We start from the raw sequence: 27254 nt of genomic DNA, 5'->3' as shown, positions 1-27254 counted from the left end.
GGCACATAAGGGGGGCTACTGGCACATAAGGGGGACTACTGGCACATAAGGGGGGCTACTGGCACATGATAGGGGGCTACTGGTACATAAGGGGGGCTACTGGCACATGATATGGGGGCTACTGGCACATGATATGGGGGCTACTGGCACATGATATGGGGGCTACTGGCACATAAGGGGGGCTACTGGCACATAAGGGGGGCTACTGGCACATAAGGGGGACTACTGGCACATAAGGGGGGCTACTGGCACATGATAGGGGGGCTACTGGCACATAAGGGGAGCTACTGGCACATAAGGGGAGCTACTGGCACATAAGGGGGACTACTGGCACATAGGGGGGCTACTGGCACATAAGGGGGGCTTCTGGCACATAAGGGGGGCTGCTGGCACATAAGGGGGGCTACTGGCACATAAGGGGGACTACTGGCACTTGATAGGGGGCTACTGGCACATGATGGGGGGGCGACTGGCACATAAGGGGGGGCTACTGGCACATAAGGGGGGCTACTGGCACTTGATAGGGGGGCGACTGGCACATGATAGGGGGGGCGACTGGCACATAAGGGGGCTACTGGAACATGATAGGGGGGCACTCTGGCTACTGGCACATGATGGTGGGGGGGCTCTTATTACTGGCACATGATTGGGGGGCATCTATGGGGGCTTTTATTACTGGCACATGATTGGGGGAATCTATGCGGCACATCTTACTGGCACATGATTAGGGGGCATCTATGGGGGCACTTATTACTGGCACATTTTTGGGTGGCACTATAGGGGCATCTACTGAGGCTAAAAAGAAGGGGTATTTTATATGGGGGGCTCTGTATAGGGGCATTTTATACTGGGACACATTATGGTGGGTACTATGGGGAAGGGGGGAGCACTATGGGGTCATCTACGGGGCACTGAGAAGGGGTATTTTATATTGGCACAATATGGGAACATTAGCTCAACTGGGGGCATTACAAGGGGGTATGTTTTGCTCTGTCAGATTATAAGGAGAATTATTTCTACTGAGGGGGGCATTATGGTTGGCTTTATTACTCCCCCATGGTATGACCCCCTAGTAGCAGCACCAGCCTCTCCCTGCTCTGCTATCCCTCGGCCCTTTCTCCAAATCCTTATTATGAAATATTTCTCATTAGGATAAAGCACAACATCAGCTCCACCGAGCCCGCGGCCAAAGTGTTGAAGTGGTGTCCGAGATCCCCACGGGCCAAGCCAAGTAATTGTAAGTTTTCATGTGGAGTATGTTTATGTTATACACATATAGCCTACACTGTGCCACACAAAATACAGTATACCTCTACACTGTGTAGGGGTTATACTGTTTATTGTACAGCATGGCACAGAGGTTATATTGTCCGGCATGGTGTAACCTCCATACATTTTATGTACAGTATACAGTAATCCGCCCTTGCCATCTATGCTTTGAATCTTTTTTTATATGTTACTTGGTTTTTGTACATTTACTTGCGTGCGCTAGTTGAGACCTGCTGTGATTGGGTTTTAGTTAGTTATTAAGTGCTAACATGACAGTTTTTGGGGTTTTGCACATTATTGATGATTGTATTTCATGACTACTCTTCTAAGGGTATTGCCTTCCTTTATACTGCAGTTCTCCTGTACCACTCTGCCTGCGACTTTTAGCAGTTTAAGCAGTAATTTATGATTTTCTTTTGCTCTCAATAAATCTTGTGTTGAGCATAAAAAAATAAAAATAAAAATATGGTGAGACGGTTGCAAGTACTCTTCTGATATGATTTCATCGAGCAGTTTTGATAAAGGGGGGGGGGGGAGTTTTTTTGACACTCACCCTGAGAGAAATTTTACCTAGAAACTGCACTGATCATACTTACCTGGTTCCCGCTGCAGGGAGAGTAAGAGCCGGCCTGGGAGTAACAGAGACCAAACCCTGCGGCCAGGGTCAGGTAAGTATTATCACCACTACAGGTTGGCCACTCTGAGAGGTCTGTTTTAGTCGTGGATAACCCCTTTAATATAACACACCCACATTTGGTCAAAAGTTGGACACTTCTTGCCAGTAGCTTCTTTTGTAAAAAAAAAAACACTCTGGGTTCTTACATTTTGTGCTATAAACTAAAGTAATGGAAGAACAGAAGAAATGGAGCAGACACCTAGACACCAATGTATCAGTAATGACCATCAGGTAATTGTTCTATACGAGTTGAGTCCAAAACAATTCAGACGTTGCCTCAATTCTGGCTGTAGTCCAAGCAGAAACATTGAACCAGAACTCCCAGTCTGACTGTCTGCCAGACACACGGGAGGCATCTGCTCAGTGGGCTAAACCATGGTGGCACAGCGCCCTGCACCAAATTACCTACTCAGTCATTATAAAGTATGCAGTTCTTTCCAGTTTCACATTTCAGTAAAATAAGTAAACTTTCTTGAAGGAACATCATGCCTCAAATATCCAATCTATATCATCTATACTCAAGCTACAGTCCCTGGCAGCTTGTTGACAGCCCACCATCGTTCTGTCCTCGATACTCTTTATGTATTATGTAGCACCATATAGCAAATTATACCAAGCACTGTGTGGAGGTATTAGGTGGGCATAGACAATAGCAGCATTGGTAGTTCTTGAATGGGAGCCCTTCTAGACCAAAGGGATACAAGAGTTAGGGCATATTCACATCTGTGCTGGTTATTTCTACTGTTCTGCTCCATTAGAGGAGCAGAAAAACAAAAACAATGGAAGTGCTGGATTCGGCACATAACTGAAAGCAACGAAACCAAACAGATTCCATTAACTATGGGCAGAAAAAAAAAAAATACATGTAGGACATTTTTGTCCTCTGTTTTGGGCAGAATCTCCAATTGCGGCCCCGAAAGGAGCCTCCAGCGCAGATGTGAACATGCCTTAATACTACACAAGGTGGCCTTTCAGTTCCGGTTAAACACAGACCCTTCAGTCCAGTGAACAGTAGGGTTCCTAGCTTTCAGACTCCCACTGATGCTATCTTCTGGCTGTCTCAGGCTTTTGAGGAGCTTGGTTCCACTCCTGATGCCCTCAGCTGGGGGATGGAGAGTCTCCTAGATTCAGATGATTTATTCCTAGGCATGTAATCTCTTAATTTCCATGTCAGTCAAGTCACATGGGTGTGATGGGTCCACAGAGCAAGAGACACCCTCAAATCTGACTTATTAAAGCTACTTTCACACTAGCGTTAATATTTTCCGGTATTGAGATCCGTCATAGGGTCTCAATACCGGAAGAAACGCCCTGCCGGATCCAGCAAAAACGCTAGTGTGAATTTAGCCTAAGAGGATCCAGATGGGGAACCCCTTCTATTATCTCAACATAGCATATGTAATCATTAAAATGATCAGGATCTTTTTTTCCCCAGTCTCCTTTATATATGATTAATTTGTTTTCTTAAAAAATATTCCTAGTGTACTTTTTTGTCAGATTGAGTCTGAAATACCATTAGACAGTTGTGTATTTTATAACACATTGCCCCTCTTTCTCCTTAACCAAGTCTCGAGATGTCACATTAAGATATGTCTGGTAGTGATGAAGCACCAGGGTCACGGTCAGGCGAGGGAATGTAGATATGGAGATAAACATAGAGCTGGTATGTTAAACCTCATCCAAACTGACATGTCTCACTAAGTGACCCTCTGCCCTGATTGAAGGAGACAGGAATTCTCTGTAGGGGGTTCCTACTAATGTCATATCCAGGATATGAGAGATCATAAATCTGAACAGAGGACACCAATGATATATACCAGCTAAGTGTACTGAGTCTACCCTGAAGCAGTGGGCTGGTGTTAGTGGCATCACCGGGCCAGAGGGCTGCCAAGCAATTTTTAAGACATAGTGATCAGTTTCTTGGGACTCCATTCACACCACCGCTGTAGGATACAAGCTTGACTGTCCAAGTATAGACCAAATGTGCGCCACCATCTTAACCTACTAACGTTAAACTGCATCCCCGTTATGACCCCTTGTCCTATGAGCTTACACTCAGATTTAATTCAGCAGCCATAACACAACATAAAATTTCAGAATTAGAACTCCCCCCTCCCCACGGGCTCATTAATGCGCATCTATGCTGAATAATTAATTCTAATTAGCTCAGAATAATCAGAGTGATTAATTACCACTGATATTGTAGCCGAGTTTACAACTTCAGATATAAATCTAAGAAATCTTACTGATGCTCAGTATTCTGACTGACATTACTTGTACCATACGTGGTGGTCATCACGGTTGTTTACCATGGGGACATTTGGTGCACATTTATTTTCAATGGAGGTTTTGTTCACGCAAATGTCCAGCCATACCATGTATGTTTGCAGCAGCACTGGGGTGAAATGTCTACCTTTGCCATGCAGTGCCAGTTTACAACCTGCTCCAAGTTTCAGACTTTGTCATGTGTGCATGGACCTCACATTAATACATTCTAGATGAGAGGTCTGTGTAACCAGGATGCTGCTGTCTTTACTAGCTGTCATGTATCAGTACACATGCATTCCTGGACTGATTTCCCCTTCTACAGCTCATCAGCTCTTCTGCCTTGTGCAGACAGACATCAATGCTGAGCAGAATCCTTCCTAGTAGAGTCTGTAGAGGGTGCTCTTATATACTAAGACACAGCCTGTGTTTTCAACCCTTTCCCAGACTGCAGAATGTACACTGACACAGTTCATCTTAAGTGTGTGTCTCTCCTTTACACTGCCCAATTGTCAGGCAGATTATCGGGGACGCCATTCCTACGAATGCTTGTTCCCAATAATCTGCCGTTGTAAAGGTTTGGCAGATCACCCAATGAACAAGCACTATGCTCGTTTATCCGGTGAAACAAATTGATGATGCGGACAGGTAAATTATCATTTCTGGGCAGAATATTGCTCTGTTAAAGCAGCACTCTGCTGCGTAGAAACAATGCAGCACTACAAGGACGAGCGATAGCAGTAGCCATCACTAGTCCTCATACAAGGGAGGGGATCGCTGAATGTAAATGCAGCGCTTAACCTCCACTTAACGAGCAGCTGAAACGCTTTCTTCCCGACAACTGGCTGCTCCTTGTAGCATCTAAATGAATCTTTAGATGCCTTCCTCTCTCCACACTATCACATAAAGTATACAACCTCCTCCTTTTCTCTATTGCTATCTCTAAGGCCTCTTGCACACGACCATATGGCTTTTTAAGTATTTTGCGGTCCACAAAAAATACGGATGACGTCCGTGTGCATTCCGTTTGTTGGCGGAACCGAACAGCTGGCCCCTGATAGAACAGTACTATCCTTGTCCATTATGCGGACAATAATAGGACATGTTCTATCTTTGAACGGAACGGAAGAACAGAAATACGGAAACGGAAGGCATACGGAGCACCTTCCATTTTTTATTTTTTGCGGATCCATTGAAATGAATGGTTCCATATACGGTCTGTATACGGAATGGAAAAAACTGAAAAAAAAGTTTGTGTGCAAGAGGCCCAAGGCTACATGCACACGACCGTGTGCCCCCCGTGGCCGTATTGTGGCCCACATACAGCGGGTCCGCATCACACGGGCACCGGCCGTGTGCATTCCGCGTCACGGATCGCGGACCCATTCACTTGAAGAGATGCGGAATGGAGGCGTGGATCGGAACCCCACGGAAGCGCTACGGAGTGCTTCCGTGGTGTTTGTGGCTGTGCCTCCGCACCGCAAAAAAGTAGCGCATGCACTACATTTTTGCGGTGCAGACCGTCAAATGCGGATCGCAGACCCTATTCAAGTGAATGGGTCCACGATCCGCATGTGGCTGCCCCACGGTCTGTGCCTGTGCATTGCGGACCGCAATTTGCGGTCTGCAGCACGGGCACGGAGCCCTTATATTCGTGTGCATGTAGCCTAATTCTGAGAAGGGACAGGTAGTGCCAGCAGCACCAGCTAGACAAAGGAATTATACACACTCTACAGCACCCAAATGGTGGAAAACTTTTAACGAAGACTACTTTGAAATTTGTTAGCAAGCATATGAACTGCAAGCCTGCTTTGAAATAATTATTCTGGAGCATCTTTTATTATACCAAAGTAACACCTGCAACAAGTATTCAGCAGGTAGTGAAAACAGCGTAGCACGCTGAGTGATCATGAGCCATTTATGTAGCACAGCCATCCGGATACAAAGTCAATAGACTGTGCACTAAATAGCACACCGTGTGCGTCCTACAATAACACCATAGCATGCCCCTGCCATTCTATTGACAGGTGCTACATTTGTAACTCTATTTTTGTGTCATTCCTCTGGTATTCCTCCTAGAAATTTATGGGCAAGTGGGTGTTGTTACCATCCTCTTGTCAAAGAGGATGACGTAATGGCTGTGCGTTTCATGTAAGGCGGACACGTTGGGTTCACCAGAACAAGATGATGCAGCGCAATTGTGCAAATCAGTAATGTGAATCAAGTATGAATGACACCTAAGGGGTAGTATCACACCGCCATTTACAGGAAGGTGATCAATATGTCACGTTAACTCTTTAGGGGATTTTCACTTACTAGCTCCCTGCAGGCGCTAAATTCATCAAAGTGTATTTAATGCTGATGATAAAAGCCAATTAAAAACCGATTAAAACTAATGAAAAGAAATAAACCTGCAGACAAAAGCTTATTACAATGCAGCAGCACCGGTCTGCAGCATGGCCACTGAGTAAAGATACAGAGGATTTCCTTGGCAACTCTCATCTAATGCCTATGAATGCAGTAAATGACATGGCAAAGTCACCAGTGCGCATGTTTCCTGACAGCAGGCCAGAGGACTGTGTTAGGGCTCATGCACACGACCGTGCCATGTTTTGCCGTCCGCAAATTGTGGATCCGCAAAACACGGCGGGTGCATGAGCCCTTAAGGTGAGACCACACGCTGCAAAGCCATATCCAACTATGGTGGTCAATATTTTTAATAAAGACCAATTAAAAAAATTTACCTTAGCTCAAAATGAGTAAAAAATGAGTACAATATGAAAGGTCTCTGATTCTGGGAAAGTTGGGTGACATAGAGCTTTCCCGGGCTCCAGAATGGCAAAGATCAGTGTAGTGTTAAGAGGAGTTAGGTGTTAGCTTGGTGAACTAGTGCAGTTACCTAAATCAAATTAAAGATAGAGAAAGTAATGTTAACCTATGGACAGGGGCGGATTGGCCATAGACCTTAGAGGGAAGTTACCCGGTGGGCCGATGCCCAGGGGGCCACCCAAGCCCTCCTTTCTGCCGCTGGCTGGGTATATAATGGGTGGTAATTAACGCTGTGAGAATCAGGTATTCATGTACCCAGCGACCACACACACCCTCCTGGGTTCAACTGCTGTGGTCTGCATTTCACCTCCTAAACCCTTTGTTCCATATCTGCAATAATCCACCATTGTAAAATTGGATTCAATCCGAAAATTTGCAGGTACATATAATCTGCATATAAGTGCATTCCCATAGGTTTACATTAGCGGCAGTACTGCACTATGATCTAACACTACCGCAAAGTACGGTGATCCCGATGAGATAAATCGCCCTAGAGTTCTGGGCTCAGCTTGTGGAATATAAGCTGTTTCTTTATATCCTCCAGTCATTTCAAGGCAACGTCTACAGTAAGATACGGTTTAGCCCAGGACTGGGTCTTCTAAAACCAAGAAGTTTCCAGATCTAAAGACTAGGAATATTCTGCGCAGTGACCAGAACATTCCATGTATGTTTTTTCGATGAATCACGTAGTAATAGATAAACGAGGTATTGGTAAACTGAACCCTCGGACTGCTCTCCCGTGGTCTGCCTTATCAGCTGCAGACAACAAGGTGCTTCAACAAGTGCCAGCCCGTCAGGAGGTATTAAATCATCAGCTTCACATTTTAAAGAGGAGGTGTTGGGCAACAGATAGAAAACTGTTTATGAGCTCTTTCCATAAGAGCCTATTATTGGGCCTCTGGTGGTTCAGCACACCATGAGTGATGATGTCACTTTATGTGAGATGTTCAACCAACCAGAACTTCATGAGTGGTCTGACAACTAATTATATACACACGGAAGAGAGGGGCGCCCATAACAAAAAAAATCGAAATAGTGGTCCTAGCCATGTGCTGCTTTATACCATTAGACACCCCTGGCCTAGAATGGGGGGAGGGGGGTTCTAGTATTTTGTTCCCCGTTCAAACCTTTGTGGAAGAGAATGACAGCCTGACCATTGGGCAAGTTCACAGGACCACATTTGCTGTTGTTGCAGTTCTTGTGGAGTAGGGCCCCTTTAATATCTATCTGTAGCACTGTAGCCATCACCAGACCTCCCAACTTGTAAAAGATCCGAGGCAGTACACGATCAGGCTAATTTTTTTTTAACACTAAGCCATGCCTCTAACTCCTCTAACTCTGCCCAATGTCTTTCTATACACACCCAATCCCACCCAGTCCCCTTAGTGGCCCCACACAGTAATTATGCCCCTTTGGTGCCCCACACACAGTAATTAGGCCCCCTTAGTGCTCCACAGACAGTAGAATGCCCTCTTAGTGCCCCACACACAGTAATTATGCCCCTTAGTGACCCACACACAAAAGTTATGCCCCCTTAGTGCCCCACACACAGTAGAATGCCCTCTTAGTACCCCACACACAGTAGTTATGCCCTTTAGTGCCCCCACACACAGTAGAATGCCCTCTTAGTGACCCACACACAGTAATTATGCCCCTTAGTGACCTCACGCACAGTAGAATGCCCTCTCAGTGCCCCACACACAGTAGTTATGCCTCCTTAGTGCCCCACACACAGTAGGTATGCCTCCTTAGTGCCCCACACACAGTAGTTATGCCTCCTTAGTGCCCCACACACAGTAGAATGTCCTGTTAGTGCCCCGCACACATTATGCCCCTTAGTGCCCCCACACACAGTAGTTATGCCCTCTTAGTGCCCCACACACAGTAGTTATGCCCCCTTAGTGCCCCACACACAGTAGTTATGCCTCTTTAGTTCCCCACACACAGTAGAATGCCATCTTAGTGCCCCACACAGTAGTTAGCCCCCTTAGTGCCCCACACAGTAATTATGCCCCTTAGTGCCCACACACAGTAGTTATGCCCCCTTAGTGCCCCACACACAGTAGTTATGCTCCTTTAGTGCCCCACACACAGTAGTTATGCCTCCTCAGTGGCCCACACACAGTAGAATGCCATCTTAGTGCCCCACAAACAGTAGTTATGCCCCCTTAGTGTCCCCACACACAATAGAATGTCCCCTTAGAGCCCACCTTAGAATGGTAAGGCCCCTTTAGTTAGTGTCCCCCTTTACAACTGTGAAGACTACGAAACACATCCTTTTATCCCCAGCAGCAGGCGAGGTGAAGTGATGTCATAGCTCCTGATGAGCTGAGCACAAGAGTGCACAGGCCAGAATATTATTATCATCCCCCGGCCTGTGCACTCTCTTACTCAGCTCAGCAGCCATGATGATGTCACTTCCCTGCTTCACTATTGCATTCAACTATCTCTGCCTCCAAAGGACACAGAGATAGTTTAAATTGGGAGATACCACAGCCGTCCTAGTACAGCGGGACGGCGGCAAAGTCCAAGACTGTCCAGCCGGATCGGGGACCGTTGAGAGGTATGCAGTATGTGATGCTGCCTGCATATATTTCTTATAGGCCTCATTCAAACGACCGTATCTGTTCTGAAAATCGCGAACACGCAAAACTCGGATCAGGCCACATGCATATCCCCATTTTTTTCAAACTCCTATAGAAATGGACAAGAATAGGACATCTTCTATGTTTTTTGGGAGGCCGCAGAACAGACTTACAGTTGTGGAAAGTGCACGGCATGCCGTCTGCATCTTTTGTGGCCCCAATCAAATGAATGGGTTCGCATCCGATCCTCAAAAAATTGCGTATCGGATGCAGACCGAAAATACGGTCGTGTGCATGATGCCTTACTCTAAAGTGGCTCAGGACAGCAGTGCTCTGTCATTATGGCAGCACAAGCCTCAGCCTAGTAGAGGATAGCAGGGGATCTCTGTAATGGCACCATTCAGCTGAATGAAACTTTTCTTTCTTTTCAATACAATGTGCGTGATCTGCATATGACCCTCTCCGCCCCCCAAAAATCTGCCTGAGGTGCGACCCTCAACCTCCCCCACTGGAAGAATCCCATGAGAAAGCGAAGAAGATGCCCCCACCTCCCTTAAAGGACCAGAGCCACAGAAATCCAAGACCATTTTATAATAAATAAAGGTTTTTGTGTGTGCTTCTTTAAAAAAAAATGTTTTTTTCCTAAATATTAAATGGCGCCATTTCTCCTGCATCTGTTTTCTATAGGTATCCAAAGGGTGTATTTAATGGGTGCAGGGCTGGACCCTTAAAGGATGGGTAACCAATGAACTCCAGAGAGGAAATGTATTAAAGGGATATTCCCATCTGGGACATTTATGGCATAAGCTGTCATATGTGTTACTGTCTGCTGAGCTGTCCTCCTTCTCCTTGACCTGTGCTCTGCCTTTGACATTGTCGACTACTCCCTTCTGTTGCAAACTTTCTCATCTCTTGGCATCTCTGACCTGGCCCTCTCCTGGATCACATTATACCTCACAGACGGACGTTTAGCATCTCCCACTCTCGCACCACCTCCTCGTCTCATTCCCTCTCTGTTGGTGTCCCGCAAGGCTCCGTCCTAGGACCCCTGCTCTTCTCTATCTACACTTTTGGCCTGGGACATCTCATAGAGTCCCATGGCTTTCAGTATCACTCCTACGCTGATGACACACAAATCTACCTCTCTGGTCCAGACATCACCACCTTACTATCCAGAATCCCACAATGTCTATCTTCTATATCATCCTTCTTCTTCGCCTTTCGCTTTCTAAAACTTAACATGGATAAAACAGAATTCATCATCTTTCCCCCATCTTGCTCAACTCCCCAACAAACCTATCAATCACGATCAATAGCTGCACTCTCTCCCCGGTCAACAAAGCCCGCTGCCTTGGAGTGACACTGGATTCTGCCCTCTCCTTCCAACCGCACATCCAAGCTCTTTCCACCACCTGCCGCTTCCAACTCAAAAGCATCTCCCGCATCCACGCTTTCCTTAACTTTGAATCTGTGAAAATGCTTGTACATGCCCTCATTATCTCCCGCCTAGACTACTGCAACACTCTCCTCTGTGGCCTTCCATCTAGCACTCTCGCACCCCTCCAATCTATCCTCAACTCTGCTGCCCGACTAATCCACCTCTCAGCCTATTACTCCTCTGCCTCTCCCTTCACTGGCTCCCCATTGCCCAGAGAATTCACTTCAAATACTAATAAATACATATAAGTCTGTCCTTAACCTGTCCCCTCCCTACATCTCTGAGCTACTTTCCCGATACATCCCCACACGCACTCTCCGATCCTCACAAGACCTCCTTCTCTCCTCTCCTGTTATCACCCCTGCCCACAATCGCCTCCAAGATTTCTCCCGCGCATCCCCCACACTCTGGAACTCGCTACCCAACATATCAGACTCTCACCTACAGTGGAATACCTCAAAAGAAACCTGAAAACCCACCTCTTCAGACAAGCCTACAACCAGTGACCCTGCTGCCTCTATACCACCATGACCAACTTCACCCACACCTACTGTGTCCTTCTCCCATACCATGTAGATTGTAAGCCCTCACGGGCAGGGCCCTCTCTCCTTCTGTACCAGTTTGTAACTCGTCTTGTTTATGATTAGTGCAATTGTCTGTATTATCTATGTATACCCCTTAACATATGTACAGCGCTATGGAATGAATGGCGTTTTAATAATAAATAATAATAATATAGTGCCCCATAGTTATAATGCCCCAGTAGTGCTCCCATTATTTGTAATGCCCCCTTAGTTCTCCAATAGTTATACTGTCCTTACACCAATGCTCCCTAGGGCCTTGCAGGGACAGTAGGGCGTACCCTTTCTTCCCTCTGGGCCCACCCTGATTCTGGGGCTCTTGGCTGATTGTACAGTCATGGCCAAAAGTTTTGAGAATTACATAAATATTGGAAATTGGAAAAGTTGCTGCTTAAGTTTTTATAATAGCAATTTGCATATACTCCAGAATGTTATGAAGAGTGATCAGATTAATTGCATAGTCCTTCTTTGCCATGAAAATTAACTTAATCCCAAAAAAACCTTTCCACTGCATTTCATTGCTGTCATTAAAGAACCTGCTGAGATCATTTCAGTAATCGTCTTGTTAACTCAGGTGAGAATGTTGACGAGCACAAGGCTGGAGATCATTATGTCAGGCTGATTGTGTTAAAATGGCAGACTTGACATGTTAAAAGGAGGGTGATGCTTGAAATCATTGTTCTTCCATTGTTAACCATGGTGACCTGCAAAGAAACGCGTGCAGCCATCAGTGCGTTGCATAAAAATGGCTTCACAGGCAAGGATATTGTGGCTACAAAGATTGCACCTCAATCCACAATTTATAGGATCATCAAGAACTTCAAGGAAAGAGGTTCAATTCTTGTTAAGAAGGCTTCAGGGCGTCCAAGAAGGTCCAGCAAGCTCCAGGATAGTCTCCTAAAGAGGATTCAGCTGCGGGATCGGAGTTCCACCAGTGCAGAGCTTGCTCAGGAATGGCAGCAGGCAGGTGTGAGCGCATCTTCACGCACAGTGAGGCGAAAACTTTTGGAAGATGTCCTGGTGTCAAGAAGGGAAGCAAAGAAGCCACTTTTCTCCAAAAACATCAGGGACAGATTGATCTTCTGCAGAAAGTATGGTGAATGGACTGCTGAGGACTGGGGCAAAGTCATATTCTCCGATGAAGCCTCTTTCCGATTGTTTGGGGCATCTGGAAAAAGGCTTGTTCGGAGAAGAAAAGGTGAGAGCTACCATCAGTCCTGTGTCATGCCAACAGTAAAGCATCCTGAGACCATTCATGTGTGGGGTTGCTTCTCATCCAAGGGAGTGGGCTCACTCACAATTTTTCCCCAAAACACAGCCATGAATAAAGAATGGTACCAAAACACCCTCCAACAGCAACTTCTTCCAACAATCCAACAACAGTTTGGTGAAGAACAATGCATTTTCCAGCACGATGGAGCACCGTGCCATAAGGCAAAAGTGATAACTAAGTGGCTCGGGGACCGAAACGTTGACATTTTGGGTCTATGGCCTGGAAACTCCCCAGATCTTAATCCCATTGAGAACTTGTGGTCAATCCTCAAGAGGCGGGTAGACAAACAAAAACCCACTAATTCTGACAAACTCCAAGAAGTGATTATGAAAGAATGGGTTGCTATCAGTCAGGAATTGGCCCAGAAGTTGATTGAGAGCATGCCCAGTCGAATTGCAGAGGTCCTGAAAAAGAAGGGCCAACACTGCAAATACTGACTCTTTGCATAAATGTCATGTAATTGTCGATAAAAGCCTTTGAAACGCATGAAGTGCGTGTAATTATATTTCACTACATCACAGAAACAACTGAAACAAAGATCTAAAAGCAGTTTAGCAGCAAACTTTGTGAAAACTAATATTTTTGTCATTCTCAAAACTTTTGGCCATGACTGTAGTTGGGGTGCCCTTCATGTTAGGTGTCTGGATGGGTTCAAGGCAGGGCATGTAGAGTGCAATGGCCAGCATATGGTGTAGGAGTCAGAAAAATAGGCTACGGGTAGAAGAATAAAAATCTCTCTTTACAGCAAAATGGGAGTTGTAGTACATCCCACTATTAGATACAGTTCCAACTGTACAGAGTGCAATCCTCTCCAGAGAGCGGTGTATGGATTTAGGCAAGAATGGGAGTTACAGCCCTCTAGGTACACTATCTTACTAAAATCTCTCTCTTTAGAATCTATGGCTGGCAACGGTATCTTGGCAATAATAGCTGTAATGTCCACTGTGGGATACAGGGTTTTGATAAGGGTTTCTTAACGGTGTCCTCACTGCAGTAAAGTTTGAATGCCTATAGTTGCAGATTACCTTGCTGACTCCTATGCTTGGCAATGCACATTCTAATTTCTCCATTTCACTCCTTCTCTCGGTCTTCCCAAGTATCTTGAAAAGATCAGTTAGTCTCAGTAGCTTTCTTGGGCTGAGAAGAGGGAGCAGAAGACATAACTTCCTTCCTCATTGAACTCTCATTGAGCACTCCCTAACTGAGCTGGGGATGGATCCTCAATTCCCACCCAACCTTCTGCAAGGGGCTGATCCAGGATTATTAACCCTTGGCTGTGCCATCCATACATGGCTATGCTGGGTGCAATAAGTGTCATAACAATACATACCATAAACATTAAATAGGATTACATTAAAGAACAAACTATTTGCAGATACCCCCTTGCTCTGGGGAACTGCAAGGACAAAGTGCTAACCCATTATCTGTAGTATGTATCTTATTACTAGGGATGAGCAAATTGAATTCAGATGAAACATCTGAAGTCGATTTGAATAAAACTTTGTTCTAATACTATACGGAGCAGGAGCTCTGCACAGTATTAGAATGTATTTGCTCCGGTGAGCTGAAGTTATTGCTTGGAATCGAACCCGAGTTCGGGAAATGTTTTTTTACAGTACAAATGAATTTAGTCACGAGACTTCGCAAAGCAATAACTTCAGCTCATCGGAGCCAAAGCATTTTAATATTGTACGGAGCTCCTGCGCCGTACAGTATTAGAACAAAGTTTTATGCAAAGCGACTTTGGATGTTTCATCCGAAGTCGATTTACTCATCCTAATTATTACATTCAACATGGCCGCTCTCAAGGTGAGATGCTACTTGTGATGTCATCATTAGAATTCTGAAAGATGACTCTCTTTTTGTGGTGTCAAAATGGGGATGCCCTGACCCCAGCCTCAGTCTCCCAGGCTGGCTCTCACCATTACGGGGCCTCTGATGAGCCGCATAGGACCAAATCGGGTATGTTTGGCCACTTCTATCCTCATGTACTTGGGAATTGTTTTGCTGATCTTTATTTTCTTACTCTTCAAGACAACATGAGAGCTGCGTGTGACCCTGTTCGGTCCCCGAAAATCTGCCTGAGGTGCCACACTCAACCTCCTCCAATGGAAGACATCCCGGAAGAAAGTGAAAAAGGAGCCTCCACCTCCCTTAAAGGGCCAGAGCCACAGAAATCCAAGACTATTTTATAATAAATAAAGGTTTTTGTTTGTTTCTTTAAAAAAATAAACAATTGTTTTTTTTTTCTTAAATATTAAATCTGCTGAGCTGCTGTATCTAATCCTATCATATTTCATAGTCTGCTGAGCTAATCCTATCATATGTGATACTGTCTTCTGAGCTTGTGTATTTAATCCTCTCCAAGAGTGCCTTCATTAGTAACAGTGCCCCAAGTACTTATAATGCACCCAATAGTACCCAAGTATTAATAATACATCCCTATAGTGCCCCAGTAGTTATAATACTCCTTATAGTGCCCCTTAGTTATATTGTCCCTTGTAGTGCCCCTGGTCATTATAATAACCCCTATACTGTTCCATAGTTTTAATGTCCCCTTTATTGCCCTCAGTAGTTATAATACCCATATACTGCCCTTGTAATTATAATGCCCCCTATAGTGCTCAAGGTAGGTAATAATGTGTTCCCAGGGGCAGGGCTTAGATGCCCCAAATTTACCCGCTAAATGTTGGTAAGTATGCTGTCTAGCAATTGCCGGTCAGTACACACACCAGTGGCGGAGCACACAGCTGATCCCCTCCCACAGAGGGAAGCTGTAACAGCCACCATTAGAAATGAGGCATCATGGAGCCTGAGAGATTAGGGGGCACAGTGGGTGCTCTGCTGGGGTCACTGTTATTGAGACACTGTGGTTAATATTGCTACGGAGGCACTTTAGTGGTCAATGTTAGGGGCTACTGCGATACTATCGATAGGCTGTGTTCTACTTAGGGCACTGTGGAAGCTGCTGTTTTTGGAGTACCACGGCTTACAGTGTTCTGGGGGCACTGCGGCTGTTGCTGTTATGGAAGGGGCATCTGAAAGGGGACAATTACCCAACTGTTACTAATCCCTAAAATAAAACCACTAAACGCCACCATAAATTGTGATACTACCAGTGAAATATCTGACGTGAAGTCCAATGCCTGGAGAAGGCAGGTGGCAGTGGGTGATGCTTCTCCTGCTGATTATTTGAAGAATACCAGCCTCTGCCCATGTGACGCCACTAACAAGCAGTGCCAGGCTTATAGGTATTAAATGTGACACAGGCGGGCCTGACAGGGTACATTCTCCACTGTTCATGTGGCAATCTCAGCACCATGGAGAGATCAACAGGGAAATGCTGCCAGCAGGTGACCACAAGACATCTCAGTCCACTTCTCCTCTATACATCATCCGCTGAGGCAGCCATCTTGTATATGGCTCATTATTTTTCATACCCTATAGAAAACTGTGCCCTGAGGACACATACATATGAAACAGAAGAGTTCCCTGTTGGCTCTTTTAGGGCACAAAATACTGAAAAATCTTTGGCGCAAGCCGCCATCTTTATTCAGTAAGTTGGGGCAGTCAGTGCTGATGGCAAGTACCACTACATGCTGGAGGCTCTTCTCATGTGTGGTCAGTGACTATGCCCGATCTCCACCATAACCACTGCACCTAATTCGAATTAGGACAATTCTATATATTTTTTCTATTTTAAAGGGGTTGCTTACCTTTTTTTTTTACAGATGACCCCCCCTCCCCCTCCCCAAGGTGTGGCCATATCGCCAGCGGCTCTGCAGGGTTATGGCTCCTTCTCTGCCATAGCGGCTTTGCAGGTCCCAGGTCACATGACCGCTGCAGCCAATGAATGAAGCCGTTACCCAGCGGTTGGGGTGCGGAAAGGTGAGTTTCACACTAGTGTTAAAATCTTCCGGCAGAGGAACAACCTGCTGGAGTTCATCATATCCGGAAAGGGCCAGAGCACCAACAGGTCCCATTGACTATAATGCCGGGATTCAGACGGACATGAAAGTGCTTGCAGCGGTTTTTGTCAAGTCAAATCCTGGCAATAATGCTGGAAACAGGCCGGATCTCTGCCGGTTCCCTTTACAGTCAAAGGGATTCGGCGGGAAAAGGCAGTATCTGGGTCTGGCTATGCTGCCTTTCCCCACTAGTGTGAAACTAACCTTCATATGATCACCACCATGGGTCCAGCAATGCTGAGGGTCTGTAGAAAAGGTCCCGACTTAAAGGGGTTGTTCCACGAAAAATATTCTACAGTTTTCAAACCAGCACCTGGATCTGAATACTTTTGTAATTGCATGTAATAAAAAATTTAGCATAGCCCCTGAGTTATTCAATAAAATGTATCTGTATAGCGCCACCTTCTGTTTGTTTTCTTCTTATTTCTTTGACCTGCTCACTGAGAAGGCCGCACATGCTCAGTTTCATCTTTCAACTGCCTCCTGAGCTGTGATAGGGAGAGCATGGACACGCCCCCTGAGCTGCAGCAGAAAAGACACTCCCCTGAGCTGTCAGCTTGATATAAATCTAGCAGAGCAAAGAATGTGGAGATCTCTGGATCCATGTGAGGTATAGGGCTGGTTCTAGCTTTGTTAGAAAGAGATTGTCATGTACTATATGAGCAGCTACAGAGAGCACCCCCCCTTTGGAGGACCCAGACAGCCTATTGATTTCAATGGGCACCATGTAATGCTTTGTTTCCCCTGCGGTGGCGCTGCAGGAGAACTGAACACTTGCTCCTGTGTTCTCCAGCAGCTGATTGCCGAGGATCCTGTCAGCGAGACACCTTGTGATCAATTTATTATTGGAGGACCCTTCTAACAGTCCCTAAAAACATTATCCCAGATGAACTGACATAAAGGGAAAGCTGATACGGTTATCGAGCTGCATTGTCATGGAGACAGGAGCAAAGAAGTTCCAGCTGCAATCTAATTAAAAGTAAAGCACAATCGGAAAAAAATATTCCTATATCAATCAGTAACATTTAGGACAGAAATAATTGAGAGAAGCTCGTGTTTCTGACAGATAAATTACTCGGCTCCTGCCCATAGCCCTCCGCTTGTCCCGCAGGAGAGAACCAAATTTCACAGTGAGATGACTAATAGAGCGCTATCGTCTGAACAGAATATATCAAAGCAACGCAACAAACTACATACTCATTATAAAGCTTTAATCCACGTCCTAAGCAGAGGAAGCTCCGAGGACAAAACACGGCCACAATTTACAATTTATCCGGTTTTTTTCTCATGTTATTTTCATACAAGTTATTATAAAAAAAAAATATTTTTTTTATTGTATTACCATTCTATTATTAATTGTATTATAATTTTTTTTTTTTTCATATGCTTATTACAGTCCACTATTATCTCCATTCCTTTACTAATTTGCACACATGAAATGTAAGGGTTAGGGCTCATGCACACGACCGTTGTTGTTTTGCGGTCCGTTTTTCACGGATCCGTCGAGTTTTTTTTCTCTGATTTAAGTCCTCTTCCGTTCCGTTTTTCCACAAAACATATCCATATGGTTTCCGTATGCCATCCGTTTTTTGCGGATCGGAAACAGTAACTTATTAATCACCAAACATATGAGCAATTTGGGCTGGGCATAGCATTTCTAAAGTATGGATCCGCAAAATACGGATGACATACGGATGTGTTCTGTGTGCGTTTCGTATTTTTTGTGGACCCATTGACTTGAATGGGGCCTTGGACCGTGATTTGCGGACAATAATAGGTCATGCACTACTTTTTTGCGGAACAAAAATACGGAAACGGAATGCACACGGAGTACCTTCCGTTGTTTTTGGCGGACCCATTGAAGTGAATGGTTCCGCATACAGTCCGCAAAAAAACCTGAATGGACACGGGAAGAAAATACGTTCGTGTGCATGAGCCCTTATGGAGATGTCAGACACCTCCAGTCCCACCTCTTATCCAAAGCCCAGTTCACATTATCATCCTGGCATCCGTTTTTTAATGGAAGCCATGACGCTGTCCTCAATACACCGTGGATTTGAATGAGGTCAGGTTCTGATATTTTTGGCAGTAAGAATACCACTACGGACGCTATTCATGCCGTCCAATATACCAAAACGGAAGAGGGATCCAATGTCATATAAGGATGTCTTTTTGTGTTGATCTATTTGAAAGGGTCTATACCAGTGATGGAGAACCTTTTAGAGATCGAGTGCCCAAATTGCAACCCAAAACCCACTTATTTATCGCAAAGTGCCAACATGGCAATTTACCCTAAACACTACAGTCCCATATAGGATATCTTCCATGTACTTCATAGTGCGTCCTGCGCTGATGAATGGCAGGGAATGTCTAAGGCATATTGGTACACCGTTGACTTTTTACAGGGTGCGAGTACCCACAGAGAGGGCTCTAAGTGCCACCTCTGTCACCCATGCCATAGGTTCGCCACCACTGGTCTAGAGGAAGTCCTCTCAAAGTGGGGATGGGACTCCCGGCACACCTGCTGATCAGCTGTTTGAAGAGTCTGCAGTGCTCCAGTGAGGGCTGCAGCCACTTCCTAGGCCGGTGACATCACGTTCATTGGTCACAGCCTAGTACCATTCAAGTGAATGAGCCTGGGCTGCAATACCAAACTCAACCACTACACAATGTAGAGCGCTGTGCCTGGTAAACTGTGCGGATGCCGCAGCGTTCACTGGAGCACCACGGACTCTTCAAATAGCTGATAGGGTGTCAGGAGTTGTACCCCCACCTATCTGATATTTAATACTGTACTTCCAGATAATCCCTTTAATCCACAAAAAAAACATTTATCACCTATCAACAGAATACATAATAAATGTATGACTCCTGGGGACCCCACTGGGCCCCCCACAATCACTACAATGGGAGTCATGGCCGTGCAGTGAGGAGGAATAGAGGGCTCCAGACCCTGTTCTTGTGATGGGTGGGGGTCCCAGCTATCCTGCTTTTTATCACCTGTCATGTGAACAATGTTTTTCATAGGATATCCTCTAGAAATAAGTAAAATCTCCAGACATGTAACGCTTTTTAGGCAAAGTGGTTCCTTCTTCAGACAAATCAGAGAACCAAATTCCATGAATTGTCTGAAGAAGGGATGGCGGTGCCCCGAAACGTGTTACATAATACTGAAATCAGGTCCATGGTTCGACCTCTGCCCCTTCCGCCAATCCTTACAATGTATCCAGCGACAAGACAGGGCACCTCCCCTCCCTGGCTGTGACTGGCGTTATCAGGGGTCCTTCTTTCTCCTGTATAAGTCACTAGGGAGCTATAGGTGTGAAGTGTGCGGCGGTGTCACATGGAGTACTATGGGGAGCGTGCACAATGGAAGGCATAGATTACTGGATATCATGAGAAGAGAAATGGAAATATAAAGAAGATTACATTGAGGAAGTTTGTAACTTTGGATTACCACTGATTTCCAGAATGCAGAAGCTCTGTAGAACCCCTTTGACAAGAACATATACACTGCGTGCAGAATTATTAGGCAAATGAGTATTTTGACCACATCATCCTCTTTATGCATGTTGTCTTACTCCAAGCTGTATAGGCTCGAAAGCCTACTACCAATTAAGCATATTAGGTAATGTGCATCTCTGTAATGAGAAGGGGTGTGGTCTAATGACATCAACACCCTATATTAGGTGTGCATAATTATTAGGCAACTTCCTTTCCTTTGGCAAAATGGGTCAAAAGAAGGACTTGACAGGCTCAGAAAAGTCAAAAATAGTGAGATATCTTGCAGAGGGATGCAGCACTCTTAAAATTGCAAAGCTTCTGAAGCGTGATCATCGAACAATCAAGCGTTTCATTCAAAATAGTCAACAGGGTCGCAAGAAGCGTGTGGAAAAACCAAGGCGCAAAATAACTGCCCATGAACTGAGAAAAGTCAAGCGTGCAGCTGCCAAGATGCCACTTGCCACCAGTTTGGCCATATTTCAGAGCTGCAACATCACTGGAGTGCCCAAAAGCACAAGGTGTGCAATACTCAGAGACATGGCCAAGGTAAGAAAGGCTGAAAGACGACCACCACTGAACAAGACACACAAGCTGAAACGTCAAGACTGGGCCAAGAAATATCTCAAGACTGATTTTTCTAAGGTTTTATGGACTGATGAAATGAGAGTGAGTCTTAATGGGCCAGATGGATGGGCCCGTGGCTGGATTGGTAAAGGGCAGAGAGCTCCAGTCCGACTCAGACGCCAGCAAGGTGGAGGTGGAGTACTGGTTTGGGCTGGTATCATCAATGATGAGCTTGTGGGGCCTTTTCGGGTTGAGGATGGAGTCAAGCTCAACTCCCAGTCCTACTCCCAGTTTCTGGAAGACACTTTATTCAAGCAGTGGTACAGGAAGAAGTCTGCATCCTTCAAGAAAAACATGATTTTCATGCAGGACAATGCTCCATCACACGCGTCCAAGTACTCCACAGCGTGGCTGGCAAGAAAGGGTATAAAAGAAGAAAATCTAATGACATGGCCTCCTTGTTCACCTGATCTGAACCCCATTGAGAACCTGTGGTCCATCATCAAATGTGAGATTTACAAGGAGGGAAAACAGTACACCTCTCTGAACAGTGTCTGGGAGGCTGTGGTTGCTGCTGCACGCAATGTTGATGGTGAACAGATCAAAACACTGACAGAATCCATGGATGGCAGGCTTTTGAGTGTCCTTGCAAAGAAAGGTGGCTATATTGGTCACTGATTTGTTTTTGTTTTGTTTTTGAATGTCAGAAATGTATATTTGTGAATGTTGAGATGTTATATTGGTTTCACTGGTAAAAATAAATAATTGAAATGGGTATATATTTGTTTTTTGTTAAGTTGCCTAATAATTATGCACAGTAATAGTCACCTGCACACACAGATATCCCCCTAAAATAGCTAAAACTAAAAACAAACTAAAAACTACTTCTAAAAATATTCAGCTTTGATATTAATGAGTTTTTTGGGTTCATTGAGAACATGGTTGTTGTTCAATAATAAAATTAATCCTCAAAAATACAACTTGCCTAATAATTCTGCACTCCCTGTAGTGTGCCTGCATCCAACTGAAAAGGACATGAGGGAGGGGCATTGTCAGTCATCCGGTCTCATCCTATCAGCATGACTGAGAACAGTCACAGCAGAGCTGATTGGCTGATGGCAGATGGCCCTGTTCACAAAGCTCCTCCCTCATGTCCTTTTCAGTTGGAGGCAGGCATAGTAGGAAGTTTCTTATGTATTTTTATACCACGGACTGTAAAAGGTGAATGTTTTGTTGCTTATTCATCACGTTATGATGTCTGTCATTATCTCATGTGTTGGTGCTATGTAGTGAAAACATAACCACTTACAAGGGTTCTCTCTTTCTAATATAAAGGGGTTGTCTAATTTTACAATTTCCTGAATTCATACTTATGAATTTCAGAAAACTAAAAAATGCTGGGTGTCTTGAACTCAGGACCCCCACAGTTCCTTGAAAAAGGGGACCCAATTAGACCACTTAGGCCTCATGCACACGACCGTATTTTGTATCCATGTCCGATCCGGATTTTTTGTGGATCGCACACGGACTAATTCATTCTAGTGGTCCTCGAAAAAAAATAAAAAATAACTTACAGCACACAGATGTCATCCGTGTGTTGTGCGCATCTGTGTGGCCATGCCGCAAATGATAGAACCTGTCCTATTCTTGTGTGTTTTGCGGACAGGAATAGACTTTTTTGTACAGTGGGCCCCGTGAGAATTGTGGGACGCACAGGGACCGCATCCGTGTTTTGTGGATACAGTCGTGTGAAGGAGGCCTTAGGTTCTTATTAACCCTGGCCCTGAGGACACTAGGTCCTCCCACGTTTATTTAGCCCCTCTTCAGCTATAGAAGAACTACAAATTCCAGCGAGTAAGTAATGCAGCACCGGTATAAAACCTTCATGTCTGCTTATATCACAGGGTTGCTTAAATGGCAATTACCTAATATGCTGCTGTTATCATGACGGCTCCCATTAACTGGAAGTGTCATCCAATGATAACACCCAGGGTGACAGGAGTCACGATTACGCCTTAGCTGACCGTACACATGTCAGCCGGAGTCGCCAATTTCGGCAGCATCACTGGATCCTCTAAGCTGCACGGGGGCTGACTCTCCCTGCAGGCGTTGGGGGAGACAAGGATCAGACAGTTGGATTTCAAGTCATTTTGTTCTTGGGGAGATAAGTTACACTCAGAGGTGTCTGGCATTGGCTTATGCCACTCTCCCTATTGAGAACACATGCATGCTCGGCTGAACTGAGCATACATGTGTATGACGGTTTCCCAAAAATGTATGGCCAGCCTTGGTCTGCAGGGGAATTCTTATTAAAGCAATGGCTTCTCATTTTAGTGAGGGTTTACTGCTCACATTGTGGACGCATTGGATTCTAGGGGGAAATTCTCTTTAACTATCTGGCGTGGCTTTTTAGTTTGTGTCTGCAAGACTTACAGATGTAGCAGTGCCGAATCTGTACGGTGATAACTTGCTGAATTACGATAATGATGTGCAGGTACTTGCAAAACAGCGTAGAATGAAAAAGAGGAGGTATGGACCAACTCAGCTCTTCTACATCAGACAAACTCAGCTCCGCTGCTTCATTGTAGTGCTGGTATGTGTGCGTGCTGTCAGTGCCATCACAAATCCCCAGTGTAAGCAAGTGGTAATCCAATCTCCGAAACTGCCTAAGGTGAGGTTACATGTGTCTATTACCTAGTAAATATTCCACCCTCCCCACAAAGGACTTCTCTCCAAGAACTGCCTCACGTTTACTAGACAGAGACGCGGTGTATCACAGCAGCGGAGCACCATGTATAGCCTGGTCTGCAGATGTAGCAGAGCTGGATTTGTTACAGGACTTCCCGTCAGTTGTGCCCAGCCATGACTCTTTGTCTAAAGGTAATAGAGCAGATTGAAAGAACATAGATGTAGCAGACCTGAATTTGTCATTGGACTTACAGTGGTTGTGCAAGGTGAAAATGATAAAAGATGAAAGGGAATGCAGGAGATTTACCTGCAGTCCTATGCAAAAGCCACAAATACAGATGTAGCCGAACAGAGCTAGTCACTATGCAATAACATCAAATACAGATGTAGCAGTACTGAGCTGGTCACTATGCAATAACTGCAAATATCAATGTAGCAGAACTGAGCTGGTCACTAAAAGCTGCAAATACAGATGTAGCAGAACTGAGCTAGTCACTATGCAATAGCCACAAATACAGATGTAGCAGTACTGAGCTAGTCACTATGCAATAGCCACAAATACAGATGTAGCAGAACTGAGCTAGTCACTATGCAATAACATCAAATACAGATGTAGCAGTACTGAGCTAGTCACTATGCAATAACTGCAAATATCAATGTAGCAGAACTGAGCTGGTCACTAAAAGCTGCAAATACAGATGTAGCAGAACTGAGCTGGTCACTATGCAATAGCCACAAATACAGATGTAGCAGAACTGAGCTAGTCACTATGCAATAACTGCAAATACAAATGTAGCAGAACTGAGCTGGTCACTATGCAATAGTCACAAATACAGATGTAGCAGAACTGAGCTAGTCACTATGCAATAGTCACAAATACAGATGTAGCAGAACGGAGCTGGTCACTATGCAATAGCCACAAATACAGATGTAGCCGAACGGAGCTGGTCACTATGCAATAACATCAAATACAGATGTAGCAGTACTGAGCTAGTCACTATGCAATAACTGCAAATATCAATGTAGCAGTACTGAGCTGGTCACTAAAAGCTGCAAATACAGATGTAGCAGAACTGAGCTAGTCACTATGCAATAGTCACAAATACAGATGTAGCCGAACGGAGCTGGTCACTATGCAATAGTCACAAATACAGATGTAGCAGTACTGAGCTGGTCACTATGCAATAGTCACAAATACAGATGTAGCAGAACTGAGCTAGTCACTATGCAATAGTCACAAATACAGATGTAGCAGAACTGAGCTAGTCACTAAGCAATAGCCGCAAATACAGATGTAGCAGAACTGAGCTAGTCACTATGCAATAGCCACCAATACAGATGTAGCAGAACTGAGTTGTATGCCAACTAACAAACAAAGCAACATGTATAACACAATCTGATGCACCACATAATCTTATATATATGACAAATTTAGTTCTACTACATCTTTAGCACAGTGTAATATCAAGATGAGAGATTCAGCTCCGCTACATCCGTAGACTCTAGTGGTATCAAGTTGACATGAGTCAGTCCAAGTCAGCTCCGCTACATGTGCAGCCAGTCCTAGAAGGAAGCTGAGCCTGCCATAGCCCTACTTACATGGAGGACTGCAGCCTGGTCCCATCTGTTGCTGGACACCGCTCTGCTGCATCTAACACCAGTAGGACTCCCAGCATGTGCAGAGGTAGCAGAGCCGGGCGCCGCCGGCCACATGAAGCCATTATTCCCCTCTGTCGCCTGGAGGTGATGGGTCGCCGCTTTCTCTGATGGGTTTGCAATCCGGTCACGGCCACATTATCTTCCAGAGGACGGGGCAGCCTCCATCCCACGGGCTGTAAAGTTGCCGGTCAGCGGCTGCTCATTGCCGGGACCGAGGACGGGGCTCTATGTGTACGGGGAGCCCTTCCTGGAGGTGGCGGAGCCGGCGGGCGGATGGGGAGATGTACAAGTTCTCCAGCTCCTCGTTCCAACAAGCACGGCGGAGCCCCCCCTTTACTCCAACAGGAGCCTGTAAGCAAGCAGGGGAGGGGATTCTCCAGACAGGTCGCCTCCCTCCGGACAAATCACAAAGGATGTCCCCCCTTTCCCATCTTCTCCTGCGGAGAGGTGAGCTGGGCGCCGGCTGTCCGGGGCTCCGGTCCGGAGGGGGGCGACTCTGCTGCCAGGGGAGAAAGTATGTGATGGGAGTACAGGGGAGGTGGATGCTACTGGAGAGTGCCGAACCCAGTTACATGTAGCGGTGATGAGTTTGTCTTTTGGCACAGTATGCTGTGGTATCACCGTATGTCATCTGTATTCTTCCATAAGGCTGCATTTAAATCCTTCAGAGTTACCTTGATGTACAAAGAAAACTATTAAATGACAGAATCAGCTCTGCTACATCTGTATGTTGCGATATTTTAGCTAGTAATAGACTTATATAAGGATGTTCTGCTGGCTATGAGGTTAGAGTTCCAGAGAATGAGCCACAGGTGCCCCATAAGAATGTGTCAGCCACAGGTGCCCCCATAACTGTCAGCCACAGGTGCCCCCATAAATGTCAGCTACTGGTGCCCACATAACTGTCAGCTACTGGTGCCCCCATAAATGTCAGCTACTGGTGCCCACATAACTGTCAGCTACTGGTGCCCCCATAACTGTCAGCTACTGGTGCCCACATAACTGTCAGCTACTGGTGCCCCCATAAATGTCAGCTACTGGTGCCCACATAACTGTCAGCTACTGGTGCCCCCATAACTGTCAGCTACTGGTGACCCCATAACTGTCAGCTACTGGTGCCTCCATAAATGTCAGCTACTGGTGCCCCCATAAATGTCAGCTACTGGTGCCCACATAACTGTCAGCTACTGGTGCCCCCATAACTGTCAGCTACTGGTGCCCACATAACTGTCAGCTACTGGTGCCCCCATAACCTTGGGTCAGCTATTGGTGCCCACATAACACTACTTTAGCCAGAGGTACCCCCATAACACTACATCAGCCATGTATGCTCCCATAACAGCCCATCATCCGTCCCCCATACAATATGTCAGCCACAGATGCCCCATTAAACCTCATTCACACGTCAGTGTTTGGTCAGTGATTTCCATCAGTGATTCTGAGCCAAAACCAGGATTGGAGCCTCCACAGACATAAGGGAAAGATCTGCCCCTGTTCTGTGTTTAGAGCTGCACCTGGTTTTGGCTCAAAATCACTGATGGAAATCACTGACCAAACACTGACGTGTGAAGGAGGCTTAACAGTGTGTCAGCCACAGGTGCCCCCATAACAGTGTGTCAGCCACAGGTGCCCCCATAACAGTGTGTCAGCCACAGGTGCCCCCATAACAGTGTGTCAACCACAGGTGCCCCCATAACAGTGTGTCAGCCACAGGTGCCCCCAAAACAGTGTGTCAGCCACAGGTGCCCCCATAACAGTGTGTCAGCCACAGGTGCCCCCAAAACAGTGTGTCAGCCACAGGTGCCCCCATAACAGTGTGTCAGCCACAGGTGCCCCCATAACAATGTGTCAGCCACAGGTGCCCCCACAACAGTGTGTCAGCCACAGGTGCCCCCATAACAGTGTGTCAGCCACAGGTGCCCCCATAACAATGTGTCAGCCACAGGTGCCCCCAT

The 27254-nt window shown here is 45.6% G+C and overlaps 1 protein-coding gene across 2 annotated transcripts in view; it reads right to left on the bottom strand.

The window, feature by feature from the left end:
• The window catches only part of MEGF6 (multiple EGF like domains 6), a 454527-nt gene extending 428849 nt beyond the window's left edge, over positions 1-25678 (bottom strand). The window contains exon 1 of one of the 2 annotated variants that reach the window (XM_040429988.1): positions 25240-25678. In XM_040429988.1, the coding sequence (XP_040285922.1) occupies positions 25240-25361 (122 nt within the window). In that variant the 5' untranslated portion in view covers positions 25362-25678. The remainder of the gene's footprint in view (positions 1-25239) is intronic. The other variant, XM_040429983.1, reaches the window with a different exon arrangement.
• Between the last annotated feature and the right edge of the window lie 1576 nt (positions 25679-27254).

The sequence above is a fragment of the Bufo bufo genome, chromosome 1 (genome assembly GCF_905171765.1).
Source record: "Bufo bufo chromosome 1, aBufBuf1.1, whole genome shotgun sequence".
In the NCBI taxonomy this organism is placed as follows: Eukaryota; Metazoa; Chordata; class Amphibia; order Anura; family Bufonidae; genus Bufo; species Bufo bufo.
The sequence above is the reverse complement of the archived record's forward strand: the minus strand, read 5'-3'. Positions and strand labels throughout refer to the sequence as shown.